Source organism: Fringilla coelebs (genome assembly GCF_963513975.1).
Source record: "Fringilla coelebs genome assembly, chromosome: 1".
NCBI classification, from domain to species: Eukaryota; Metazoa; Chordata; class Aves; order Passeriformes; family Fringillidae; genus Fringilla; species Fringilla coelebs.
In genome coordinates this window covers 70,460,214-70,474,092 of record NC_140028.1, presented here as the reverse complement: position 1 = coordinate 70,474,092, position 13,879 = coordinate 70,460,214, and the positions used below count along the sequence as shown (strand labels likewise).

Below are 13,879 nucleotides of genomic sequence, written 5' to 3'. Positions count from 1 at the left end.
GTTCTTCCTCTTGCTGCCTTCTTGAAACTGTAACCATGACACCTTAATTTCAATCAGGTGGAGGAGCTGCTGCATGGAGAGCAGATACCACCGCTGGTCCAGAAATTGCCCATGGATTTGCGGGTGGTGCCACCATTTTTTCCCTGCCTGAAGTCAAGTTTAGCCAACCCCCTCCCCCACCTCAGCATGCCTAGCTTTCATAAGCATTACTGTAGGTATGTAAGGCTGAGTCTGTTCACCCAGGTCTCCCAGCTGGTGATGAGCTGAGCTGTTTCACAGGACCATACTCTGAGGATCAAGCTTAATTTGCCTAAGCTGTTTATTTGCAATAGCTTCAGACACAGCAAGGTAGCAACAGAGCGCTAGCGTGAAGATTAGACAATTCTTCCTTTTTTTTATAATAAAAAACCAGAGGATGGGGAATAAGGGAAGGACTTTAAATGGCTTAAACGCTTAACACATCAAATTGTAATACACAGAAAGCACGTATGTGATTTCAGCTAATTGTACAAATAAAAGCAGTGGAAAAGAAAACGTTCCGTCTGGAAGCACATTTATATGAATTACACATCTTTTATGTTCCCAGGTAACCATGCCACCCCTTTGACCATTCCCTACCTAATCCTAGGTGAGGGTGATGCTCCACTAGAGTCCAGCTGTTATCATCCACACAATGACTTTTGTAAACGAGCAGCTGACAGAGGTCCCTGGCTGTCATGTCTGCTAGAATCTCGACCACTTTGCTTGTTCCATCTTCACTAAAGACTTTTACATCCTGCAACATAAAGGGTACACTTACAGATCAACAGCTCTGAACATAGGCAAACCACACAGCTACTGTAGAAAAGCATCATCCTCTTGGTGTGAGGGTTCCAAGCACCTTGGCAGCCAGGACAAATGAAATGGATGATTCACTTTATAACACTTTCTCTCGATGTCCCCTAGACCTATTTCCCCTCCCCCCTCCCCAACACATCCCTGCACTAAACAAAGATTCAGCAGGGTTAATATGACCACGTACACAGGAAAAGTGAGAGAGCAGGTTCTGTATAAAACTGTGTAAGGTAAGCAAATGTGAAACAATGTCGAGAGAGTACTTTGGCAACAGTGGGCGAGAGAAATCACATCCAGTCAAACACACACAGTTTTCATTGCGATCCCATCAGAGGCCTCTGAACATTCAGAGAGGAGCAGGCCAAGACCCCACAGATTAAAAATGGCTATCTTGTTCCCCTCTAACTTTTGATTGTTTTGTGTGGGGGAGTCCCACTCGCAGTTTGCCGGCAAATCAATTACCTAGCACAGTCCACACATTTCTCTCCCTGCCCTGACTTCTCTTTTGATCCTAGCTTGAAAGTAGTTTGAAACCAAATGTGCATATGCTGCGCATCCTAAATATCAATGGGGATGAGAGAACAAGTCAAGAACCTTCTCCCCCACCTCCTGAATTATACAGATGCTTTCCTCTTTGCATTGTTCTGCTCAAGCGAAAGACACTTTCCGCAAAATTATCTCTCCGGGCAAACGTGCAGGTCCCAGATTTAAATCAACTCCGTGTTTAAAACGTTTCGCATCCTAGTGAGAGAAGGAGAGTCTAACAAAAACCTGGAGGGTAATTCGATATGGAAAATCTTACCTCAACGGCACGTAAAAGGCAGCAGTCGGAAGAACAAGATGGCATTTTAAATGGGGATTGCCTCTTGAGAGTTAGTTCTCTGCCTCCGCCGACCCTCTGCAGCCTGCGGCTGGGCGCCTGGGGTGCCGGCGGCGTCAGGGGCGGCCGTACCCTACCTGTCACGTAGCCCCTGCTATGGGGACTGTTTCTGGGGAGGGAAACAACTCTGCCAGAGCTCCACTCAAAGGGTTACACGCAATCTTTGCGGTAGTGAATCAAACCACACTGTGCAGACCAATCCTAGCCCTCCCTCCGACTGATGTAATCATTTCCCACACACTATCAGACTTCCAAATTATTCCCGCCTCCCCCACCTCCCCCCCCCCAAAGAAAAAAAAAAGCTATTACAAAGGAAATGTGGTTTTTTTATGACGACCTCGGGGCGCTTGAGACCCCTGGGGCGGCGGCGGGGCGGGGCGTGGGGAGCCCGGCACGCGTGTGCTGCTGCCCCGGCGCCGGTGCCGGTCCCGCCCGCAGCCCGGCCTGCCCGCGCTGATGTCATCGCCTGCAACTTGGGCACTTGAACTTCTCCGCCGCTCCCCGCTCCCCGCCCGGCCCGACCCGGCTCCGCTCCGGGCCCCGGCGGTGCCACCGCGCCAGGGGCGAGCGAGCACGGCCGGCGCCGCCGCCACCCCCCGCTCCCCGGCTACGCACAAATTCGAGCCCAGTGAGGGAAGAGTTAAAGCCTCATCCAGCCTAAATGACTCAAACCCGCGCGTTCAGGAAACGGCTTCATCTGACAGCAGGGATGAGCCAGCTCTTTCAGAAGTGGGCTCTGGAAAGGAGAGGAGGGGGAATCCCGGTTGCTCTGGGGAAGGCATGCGTGCTGTGCAATGTTACGGCTGCACTCCTGCCAACGCTTAGCCAAGCCGGAGGCATCCTCATACACGCAGGAATTTGTTGGGCGTGGGGGTGCCCCCGTTTCCTGTCCTGCGGGCAAGTCTCTGTTGTGTCGCTAGCGCCGTGTCGCAGCAGAGCCCCGCATCACACCCGCAGCGGTCCCGGCCCGCTCCGCCACTCGGCAGCGCGCTCGTGGGACGGGGGGGACACGAGTGGATCGATGGCCGAGACACCTCGCAGGCATCGCACCGCAGTGTGCGACTGGGGAGCGCAGCTCTCATGCTCCCTCCCAGGATGGGCAAGCACACCGAAAAGCCAGTATGCAACAAGACAGAAAGTAGCTATTTTGTTTGTTTTAGTGAGGAACGCCAGAGGCTAACACACGCTTAATTTTTTTTTCTTCTTCTACTTTTATGGTATAGCCATAGATGGGACCAAAAAGTTGCTGGTGAAAGAATTCCTCCCTACTTTCAGCTTACTCTGCACGTAACTGCACTTTCTGTATTGAAACTAAACTATTTTGGATGGATTTCCTGCCTCGGGAACCAACCTGGTGACATCATTCATTCATTAGTCACGAGAAGCACAGCCCTCTGCTCTCTGCCTCAGCTTTCGCAGGGGAGCCCGAATCAGGAATACGCCACAGCAATCGCCACTTTCGCAACACCTGGAGGACTAACCCCGCCTCTTTTCCTTTCCGGCTGGGAACAAGGCAGTGATACCGACAGCACCTGATCACTGTCAGTGCCAAGTCCCAGAAGAGAGGCAAAGCTGTTTTGCTGAGGGTGCCTCTCCAGCCCGTGCAGGTGGAAAAGAGAGAGCTGTAAGACAACCACCACACTCTTCTCTGCTCCCAAGCATGGAAAGCCTAAATGTCGTGTGGCCAGTGGAAGAAAGCTGCAGCTGTCTTTTATGCTCATTCATGCTGTGCTCTCTCAATATGAAGTAAAGGGGTCGTGTCCCACCCTGCCCTTCCTTGCCCAGAGTCTGAGCTCATGCTGATGCCGATGCCAGCCCCTCTGAAGTACTGCAGCATTCCAAACTACTGGATACCCAACACTGCAGTTTGGTGTACTGCTACTGTAATGCCACGTTCCCTTCTCCAGAGAGCCAGGCCCTGGAGGCAGCACCCACTATCCCCACACCACAGCCACTATGGGAATTGGGTTACAAACATGGATATGTTCATTCATGGGACCAGTCAGCCCTTGGGGTGTTAACAGGGCCCTTAAGGCACTCCAGGGACTGGAGTACAATGGGTGGGCAGTGTGAATGCAGCAATGAGCAAGTTAACCTCACTGACTATTAATAGTGCTGTGTTTGCCATCAAGGACAGCGCAAGGCCATGTATCACCACTGACATCACAGATATAAAACACTGCATCAGGAGGGGATGTAATGGCCTGAGCTGAACCCTGCCCCAGGGGACGGGAGAGAGGCAGAAGTGAGATGAAACCCTGTGCCTCTGCAGAGGCAAGAGTGCAACAGCCCCTAGGAGGCTTACGTGGAAGGTAAGGGGATTTTATGCCCCCACACAATGCTGCAGAGTTATGAAGTATAACCACAAATACGAAACCAGCTTGACTACAAAGCTTCACCTCCAACTTTCTGACAATTTCTGTGACAAAGGACACAGATAACAGTATTTCTGTATCACAGAGGGAACAGAATTTGAAGTCAATTGGTCAAATCCAACTCTCTCTCTTTTCCTTTTTCTCCCTTTTTTTTTTTCCTAAGGAAGCACCTCCCATTTTAAGGGCTCTCTATTCAAACTTTGTCCAGCAGAAACACTGTTTCATTTCCAAAACTGATTTAAGGCTTATTATCTACAAAGGAAAACTACACAAGATTCACTCAAATAAAATACTACAATAATGAAAACACTTAGCCTGATGAGAGGTTCAAAAAGTTAGTCTGACACTTTTGCACTGCATCCCTCTGAGAAATGCAGTGAAATGCAACAGCAGACTGCCTGCAACAGTGATTTACAAAAGGCCCTAATTACGTCAGCAGCACAAGGCACCTTCTATTCAAAATTAAGGTTAAGAATGCTAAGCCAACCAGAGCGCTATATTGGCTGAACATTCAGTGCTTTACAGCGCAAAGGAGCAGATAACAGACTGCACCATTGTTCTGGGAAGAAGTCTTCCCCCAAGCTTTTCTTTTCTTTTCTTTCTTCTAAAGACAAAAAAGACTTTAAAAATTAAAAATTTAAAAGAACATTAATATTCATCACTTCAGAGGTTTCATATAATGGGTCGCATATCTTGAGTATCTTCATGGCTGCTTCATCTTCCAGCCTCAGTTCCTCAACCTCGCTCAGTATTTTGTGTGTATCAAGTAATGCAAGTATTTTAGGAATGTGAAGGGGGGAAAAAAAAAACCCAACAAAAACCAGAAAACCCAAACAGTCATATGATGGTCACATCATTTCTTCTCCATTTCTTATGCTATTTCTTTCCTATTTCTTCAAAACAAAACCGATGACTATACACAATGATCACAGAAATTCACTCTTTTACATAAAGTTATGCTAAAAATCTTCAGTGGCAAACAGATTTACATTTGCATTCTACATTCTGAAATTAAACAGCGAAATTTGTATCAGTGCAGATCAACCCATGTTATCCTGGGTTATGACTCCAAACATAAGAAGGAAGCACCAGTTATCAGAAGGCCTTCTGACTGAAATCTAATATATTAAAGGTTTCAGTGCACTAGTTCTTTTAAAGTTTCCCTTTATAAGAGATGTAGATCAAAGACTTCACAGAAAACTATTAAAATACACTGAAAAGTCATTACTAAGAGCTGCACAATCAGAAAATCAATCCAGTAAGTTTTGACTTCCATCCCCCAATTTCATTCATCAAGACTGTTCAGACATGATAATCATACAATCAGTGATGCACATAAAAGGAAAATGGAACTGAAATCTGTGTATGTACCTTGTGCAACCAGAAGCGCTATTTACTGCAGAAGGAACTACCAAGCAGGTACTTGCTATTTGCACTGGAAACCTGTTTTGATGAGATTTTTTTTTCTAAAAGCTTTTTATAATCAAAGCTGATCAGCTCAAAAGAGCAAAGTCAGAGTCACTGGTGGAATGAGGAAGCTTTCAATTAGGATCGGTCAACACAAAGCTGCTGAAGACTCAAGCTCAGCCTGCAGGCTACCCTTGAACTGCTATTTGCCTGGTTGAAAAAGCAACAAATAAAGGAAGGTTTTGCTTCCCAAAGTTACAAACCTTTGAAAAAGAAAGGCCTCTAAGCATGCTCTGTGCACACCCAACAGGCAAGCAACTCAGTCAACCACATCTACATGCTGGAGCACCAGCCAGTCTCCTGTTACTTGCCCAGCAGCATTAAGACAGCTTTATAAGACATGGAAAATTCAACTGCTGCAATGAAATAAATATATAGGTCAACCCTATGGCTCTTTTTGACTTCTTTCCACTGTTCATTCAGAAAAATAGCCCTTCAGACAAACAGCAGTGGTAACAGCAATGTGGATAAGATCACTTATACACAGGGCATTAGACAGTACTTCCTTATAAAAGAAAAAATCCTGTGAGGTATTTGATCATTGCTTTTTTTTCCCCTACATATACACATAAAACCCTTGAAAATGCTGAGGTTAAGGTTCTCATAGCAACATTAACTCTCTCCTCTGGCATACACTATATTTAGGTACACATTTAAAAGCCTATGAACAACAAATGAGAACAACTGCTGTACGATCAAGATCTTAGTCTATGACATTCATATTCAGAACAGTAACCTCAAAACAAAATCCCACAAAACCCTGCTTTAGTTGGCCGTGTTTCAAAATGCTCATTCTGTCCCTCTTCACTGATCTACTGAATTTTAAACCCAAGGGTCAGAGGAATAACATGACCAGAAGGGGAATCATAATATCATCTTATGTTCAGTGCTCATCAAAACCAATACTGAAGTCATAAACTCCATGAGGGTTGTACCAGCAAGAGAGGTTTTGGGAATCACAGAGATGGGTAGGGCAGGATTAGCGCCAGGTTCAAGTCAGCATTGGTATGGGGAAGGTTAGCTCCTCTGAAGCCATCATGTATGGACGCCCAGTCACACACACACACAGTAATTTTGGAAGAGTTACATTCCTCGTGAAAGTAAGGGAGAGAGATGGAGCAACTTACCATCTAAAGCACATGACAAAGGCTCCTGATTCTGGACTTAAGAGGGATGCTGTGAGCCACATTGGCTGAAGTCAGGCCACTGTGGTGATTCATCAAGCAAACATCTCTCTGCACTATTTACATCATGGTTTAACCCCAGCCAGCTGCTCAGCTCCACACAGCAGCTCACTTACTGCCCCCCCCGTGGAGTGGAGGAGAGAATTGGAGGGAATAAAGTTAGAAAACTGATGGGATGAGACAGTTTAATCAGGAAAGCAAAAGCCATGCACATGAGCAAAGCAAAACATGAAATTCATTCCCCACTTTCCATGGGCGAGCCCTCACCAGGAAAGCCCATCATAAGTAATGGTGGTTTGGGAAGATTAAAAACTATCACTTCAAACATTCCCCGTCTTGTCCCCATCCTTCTTCTTTCCCCAGCTTCATAGGCCAAGCATGACACCAAATGGTACAGGATTTCACCTGGTTTAGTTGGGGTCAGCTGTCCTGAATGTGCCCCCTTTAGCTTCTTGTGTTCCACTCCCCTCCTTGCTGGAGGGAGGAATGGGGTGAGGACCAGAAAAGACCTTGCCTCTGTAAGCACTGCTGAGTAGTGACGAAAACATCTCTGGAATTATCAACACTGCTTTCACCACAAATCTGAAACATGGCCCCATACCAGCTACTATGAAGAAAATTGACTCTACCCCAGTCAAAACTAGCACAATTACACACTGCAGTTGTTGACATTTGAGCTTAAAGAAATAAGCAAAGTGTGTTATGTTGCACATATACAAAACACATTTAAAGGAACATATACAATGAGCACATTTGGGTACTACTAAAGTTTAAAATAGAAATATTGTAATAACAAGCCAAAGCTTTTCCTCCTCTAGTTCAAAACTGCCTATGAAAATGATTATTTTTTCTGCAGGCACTGAATTATCTGGTTCTATCTTCTCAAAACTTAAAGCCTTTCTTAAATCTAAAAGTATTGCTCTCTGTATAGGTTTAGCATTGTATAGCAACTGCACTGAAGCATCTTCAAAAATCCCAGCTATTTATATACAACTGTGCAGAGCACATTTTCAAGACATAACCACTGCCTGCATGAACAAAAGGTTTATTTCAACGTGTGTGCACATACTTAGAGGCTGAAGGTTTGGAAACTGTAAGCTGCTACCCTGTAATTTCCATATTTTAAAAATAAATAGCGGAATGCAGTTTTAAGTGATACATACCTACATACAGACAACACATCAATTTTGTGACAGTATTCCCAAAAGCTGTTTCAACTCTTTCCCACTTTGGTTTAATACTCAGATGTTCAGATAGATCATTTGACCTGTTTGACATTTTCACATCTTCCCACTCAATTCCTCATTTACCTCTCATTTTTAGGTAAAAGAAAGGAGAAAGCCTTTTTCAATCCTTCCAAGAGTAACAATAGGCTTTTTATGAATTTTTTGCTGAAGCTTCAGGGTATTTGCAGAATGCTGGAAGAGAGAAAGCTTGGGAAGCAGTTTGTATAGGCTTTGACAGTCCACACCAGCGGGAAGGAAGTGCAGCAACAGCCAGCTCACTCAGTCCTGGATCTGGGGGTCCAGACTGTTCCAGCATTTTCTGTTAGTTTTGACTGTAAGTCTGTAAATGTGCTCACTTCTCTTCACACAGCTCCTCCTAACAGCAATTGCTTTTTATGCAAAAATCCTTTCTGGTTTCAAGATCCTTTACATACATTAAAAAAGACAGTTACAGACACTGTTACATTCCTTTGATTATGTAATGAACAGCATTAAATTATTTTGCTGGCATTAACCTTTATCTTTCATATATTTTATTGGGCAATTTATCCCTAGATAGCTTGCAATTCTCCTCAGCTGTGCTTACAGAATGCATTATTTATTGTCTGAATTTGCTCCAAGAGCAAGGTTTAGTACAAAACTTCTTGCAAACACAATTTAAATCACTAACAACTCTAGAAAGGGCAATATAAAGAAAAACCATAATAATTTCTTGATTAAATCCTTAAGTAACCAAGCTAGTTACTGAGTATTTTAAATTGCTTTGCCATTATAAATTACTCTGTAGAAAAGGAATTATTACCACATCTTCCTTGCTGCACAGGCTTCCAACCACAAGAACCACATTAATTTGAAGCTTGGCAGAGGGTGCAACAAGGCTCCAGGGAACAGCTTCCCATTGGATTTAGGAAAGTGGTACAGGTCCCCAGGACTTGGATGGCTCCTTCTTTCCCAGTAGAACGCTGTGATAACAGCAGCTGAGGCCCTTATCATCTAGGGCCCAGGCCACCCTATGAGCCAAAACCCCATTCCACCACAGGGCTCAGCAACGTGCAGTTGGCTTCTCACTTTGATTTACGAATATCCAAGCAGAACTTGTGTGTGGATGGGCCACAAACCCCCCTTCCCTTGCATGTTTTTCTCAGGAGAGAGGAGCAGAGAGGCTGCAGAGCAGACAACAGGAACACCTTTAAGGGCTGCACACACACCTAGGCCTGGCTCCAGCACTTGATTTGCATCTACAGGTCCAGCCACATATTACTAGGAAAGGGACCAGAGACTGCTTTCAAAGATGTCTTTGGAGACTGAGGATTGGTATTTGAAAATGCATGCATTTTTAATGCATGGGAAAACCTTTGGGGTGGTGACTGTCTCTTATGTGATAAAATGGGACCTTGGGATTTTGATTGTGGTTGATGAAGTAACAGAAATAGAACAAAAACAGCAGCCCAACAAGAGAGGGCAATGCCAAATAAACTGCATTTGGAATGTCCAGACACAACAAAACAAACACATTATTTTAGGAATGAATAGTTATGAAATTTGTCTTGAACAAATGCAATCCAATTTACCTAGTCTGGTAGCAGAGAAATCTAAGCCAGCATTAAGATATAGGGCTGAACAGAAATTAAACTTAGAATGCAATACAGGGTAAGACAAAGATAGACCCTCTTCCCACTCCTGTGTCTTCCTCCATCCTCCCAAAAAAAGTAATCACAAGGAGCGGAAAAGCCAAGGATTTAAGGACTTGTGAATCTGTTCCCCAGTGCTTGCAAGAGCACAGTTCCTAAGGTTTCCTCTGCAACCCTGAGGGCTAAAATGAATTTTAAAAATTAATGAAAACAAGTTCTTAGCTGAAGCCCCAGCTCCTAGACGTGCTAGCATTGACTTCAGCAGCATGAAAAGAGTTTTCAGAAACAGATACAGTGGTGAACAAGATTTAAGAAAAAAAGAAAAAAAAATTCTCTGTCTTTACAAGAGTTCTTTTATTCCTCACACACACACACAAGGAAGCACACATCCTGATGAAGCAATGACATCCCAGAACAGGAAGTTACACCAAAGATGCCAGGAGAAAGGGGGAAGCTGGAAAGCAAAACAAAAAAAAAGTTTGAAAGAAAAACCTCTAAGAATTCAACATGCAAAGCTTTATAAGAGAAGAATCAAGTATGCTATGTCAACATGGAGACAAAATACAAGGACTACAATTAACCTACGTGTGAAAATATGAAGATGAGAACAACTTAGGACAGTGAAAAAGAAAACAGAAGCTACTGGGAAAAAAAAAGCAAAACATGAAGGAAGACCCCTCAAGAAAACTGGCTGTAACCTACAGGCACTCAAGGAAATGATAACCATTTAAAGAATAAACACCCTATGAAATTTACAGCACAATGGCATCCATGCACTGAAAATCCCAAAAGCTCAAGCCTTCCTGGAAATACAAATTTCCTGCACTCCGACAGCAGCGGGCACAAGGCACAATCGGTTTTCACAAGCGGGCTGAGTTCGTACTGCTCTGGCAGCAGCAGCAGCTGGGTGCTTTGTAAGGAGAGGGTGACAGGCTAACTCCAGCAGCATGGCAGAGCATCCCTAATGCCCCCGCGCTGTACAGCATTCAGCAATATTGCTTCACCTCCCATCTCCCAAGCTACCGGCTCTGGAAGCCGGCGATTCCAAGCAGCGAGTATCAGCTAATTGTTGCTGCCTGCAACGTTCAGGATGTTTTATGGGTCAGTTTGTCACATGCACATAATAAATGCTTCTAACAGAGCTGCTCTCATTGGGTGGGGAGGGGATTTCTGCACAACTGTGTAAGCATTGATTGTGCGGCCCCCTGCAGATCTTTACCCAGCAAAAGTTATGTCAATGGAAGAAGAGAGCTTATGTTATCCTCTCCCCAAGGCATGTGTAATTCTCATTTTCAGTGATTTCTTTAATAGGAAGAAAACTGTTCCATTAAACTGCTCTGCTGCTTAATTTTTGGTAAATTTAAGGATCAGACGAAAATAATAGTGTGATATAGCAAAAGTTTCCAGGGCTGATGGAAGATCTAGGGTTATGGCAGCACAATTAAGCTAGATATTCTCTCTCTTGAATGCAGCTAGCCCCATGCAAATCTCACTCTCTTCCAACCTGCTAAGAATTATTCGTTTTCAGAGGAAAAAAGTGAGAAAAATATTGGCATAAATCCAAAGACAATAATGCAAGAGATTTATTAGCATACGATGTCTAATTACCCCACCCCAAAATACTTCATGTAGAGATCCAAGGCACCAAGAAATTTTTCGTATCTCTCACTGCTCTGCTTCACTTCTGCACCCATCCACCCGAGCACACTACAGAAAGAGCAACTCTCAAGTTTAAGTCCACAGCAAGCATCTCTATCTTATCTATTTTCAAGTTCCCTCTCCAGGGCTTGCTTGAGACCACTTTGCCCACCCCTTCCTATGAGTGGGGGCACCACAAACAAAAAAATAAACACAAAAACCCCCCACACAACCCAACCCTTGGCTTAGCTTACAGGGACAAATTCCCTGCTGCCATGGTTACCACTCCAACTTCTCCTGTGGAACTAGAAAAAAAAAAAAAAAAAAGGAAAAAAAAAAACTTCCCAACTTCCCTGAGAACAGACGGCTATATGTTAGCTCTCCCTCCCCTCACTCATCATTGTTAGCCACTAAATCAGCTACATCTGGCATATTTAATTTGGACTAAATAAAATGTCACTAATTAAAAAGATGCCGAACAAGCAATCCATGACATTATAGAAACAGCTTGGTATTCAGCCTATTATGAACTGAAAGGAATCAACCAGTTTTTACCAAAAGCTGAGAAACAAAGGCAACTAAATGGTCCTCTATACAATCCTACTCACAACAATGTCCTCCAGCTCTCCCCTATCATCTACATGTACTGAGGTTTCCAGGCATTAATTCCTGGAGCAGCAGTGGCTCAAAAGTGAAGTAGTTAGCTCATTATAGATTGTATTATATGGATTGAAGTCTGCAGCATTTATGCCAACTTTTAAAAAGAAGGTTACTTTGCTAAAGCGACAACAAGTAAGACATTCAGCAGGCACACACACAAGCTGCTTTAAAGGACCTGCGGCCACAGAGTGGATGAACAGTAATAGCCTCTCCCGTCTTATGTTCTCCCCAGTTCTCAGCAGCCTGATTTGAAGTATCACAAACTGCTCCATCCTTCCTCTCTTGCAGCTCCTCTCTTCAGCCTGTTCCTGAAGATTAACATGTCAGCTCTCTGCATCTCCTGCAGCAGGTCACAGTGCAGAGATGTGAGTGCTGCTTTGTACCAACACCTACTCCAGAGCAGCTCCTCTTACCCTGACATCAATACACCATCCCCAGCCAGTCCTTCCCATCATACTACATGCATCTGTCTCCTTTGCAGGTACATCATTATCAGTATTCCACTGCTGCTTATCAAACAGATTTCAGTGCAAAGCTGCACTGAATCATATAAACCTTGTTTCACAGCCCTTAAATGTTTTCCATCATCTTTTTTGCCAACTGGTAATCTTTCATTCTATCCCTTGTGACTAGTTGAATAAGCATTTGAGTGACATTATTTTTTCATGCCTCTAAGGCTGAGGATTTCCCAAGAGAACAGATTATCTTCTAAGTGCTCTGGTCCAGGTTCTCATCATTTATAAATCAGACGACTGGCTCCTCTATTTTTACTGATCTATGATATAGAACACATATTTAGGTGTACTTTGATTGCCATTGTTCAATTTCAGTCCTACTCATAATCAAATAGGATCCAAACATTTAACATAGAAATCCCTCTACTAAAGTAAATTTTAATAGAATTCTTACAAGATATTCAAGTAGATTATGTTGGTAATGCTAGCACATGCCAGGCAAGCAAAAATATTGCTCTTAGAAACTCAGTAGTTATAAATTAATTAACAGGGAGCTTTACCCTCATAACTCCAAACTTTATTATTAAAGACATGAGACAGAGATGATATGTTTCAAGATCGACACACCTTTAACCATTTTTTGGGTTTAGGTATATATTTTTTCATTATTAAAGTTTAGGAACAATCACAAACATAGGGTTGAGGGACGGGAGGGATCTCTGCAGGTTATCTGATCCACCCTGTAACCCAAGCAGGGTCACCTAGAGCCCTTTCTCTGGGACAGCATCCAGGTGCCTTGGAGTATCTTCAAGGATGGAGATTCCCACCCTCTCTGGGCTGTGACTGAGAGCAGTCAGTCACCCTCACAGTTAAAAGCGTTGCCTCACATTCAGAGGGAACATCCTGTGTTTCCATTTGTGCCTGTTACCTCTGGTCCTGACCCCGGGGACCACTGGAAAGAGCCTGGGTCTGTCCTCTTTGCACCCTCCTTCAAGGTAATTATGCACATTCATAAGATGCTCCTGAGCTTTCTCTTTTCCAGGCTGAACAGTCCCAGCTCTCTCTGCCTTTCCTCACAGCAGAGATGCTCTGGTCCCCATATCATCTCTCCAGGCCTTTGCTGGATGTTCTCCAGTATGCCCATGTCTCTCTTGTGCTGGGGAACCCAGAGCTGGACCCAGTACTCTACATGTGGCCTCATTAGTGCTGAATAAAACCTCCCTTAAACCAATGGTGATGCTTGGCCAGGTGATATCCTGCAGCCCAGGATATCATCAGCCTTCTTGGCAGCAAGGGCATATTGCTGGTTCAGATTCAACTTGGGAGTCCACCAGGACCCCCAGGTCTTTTTCTGCCAAGCTGTTTTCCAGCTGGGTGACTCCCAGCATGTACTGGTGCCTGGGCTTGCTCCTCCAAAGGTTCAGGACTTTACACTTGCCCTTGTTAAACTTCATGTGCTTTCCTACAGCCCATTTCTCTAGCCTCCAAGCTCTTATACAGATAGAGAAAAGTTATGTAACCACAACATT

General features: G+C 44.2%; 1 protein-coding gene across 3 annotated transcripts in view; it reads right to left on the bottom strand.

The window, feature by feature from the left end:
* GRB10 (growth factor receptor bound protein 10) overlaps nucleotides 1–13,879 on the bottom strand; it is a 144,593-nt gene that overhangs the window by 23,394 nt on the left and 107,320 nt on the right. For all 3 annotated transcript variants that reach the window (XM_084214070.1, XM_084214071.1, XM_084214072.1), the window contains one exon: nucleotides 619–775. In XM_084214070.1, the coding sequence (XP_084070196.1) occupies nucleotides 619–775 (157 nt within the window). The remainder of the gene's footprint in view (nucleotides 1–618; nucleotides 776–13,879) is intronic.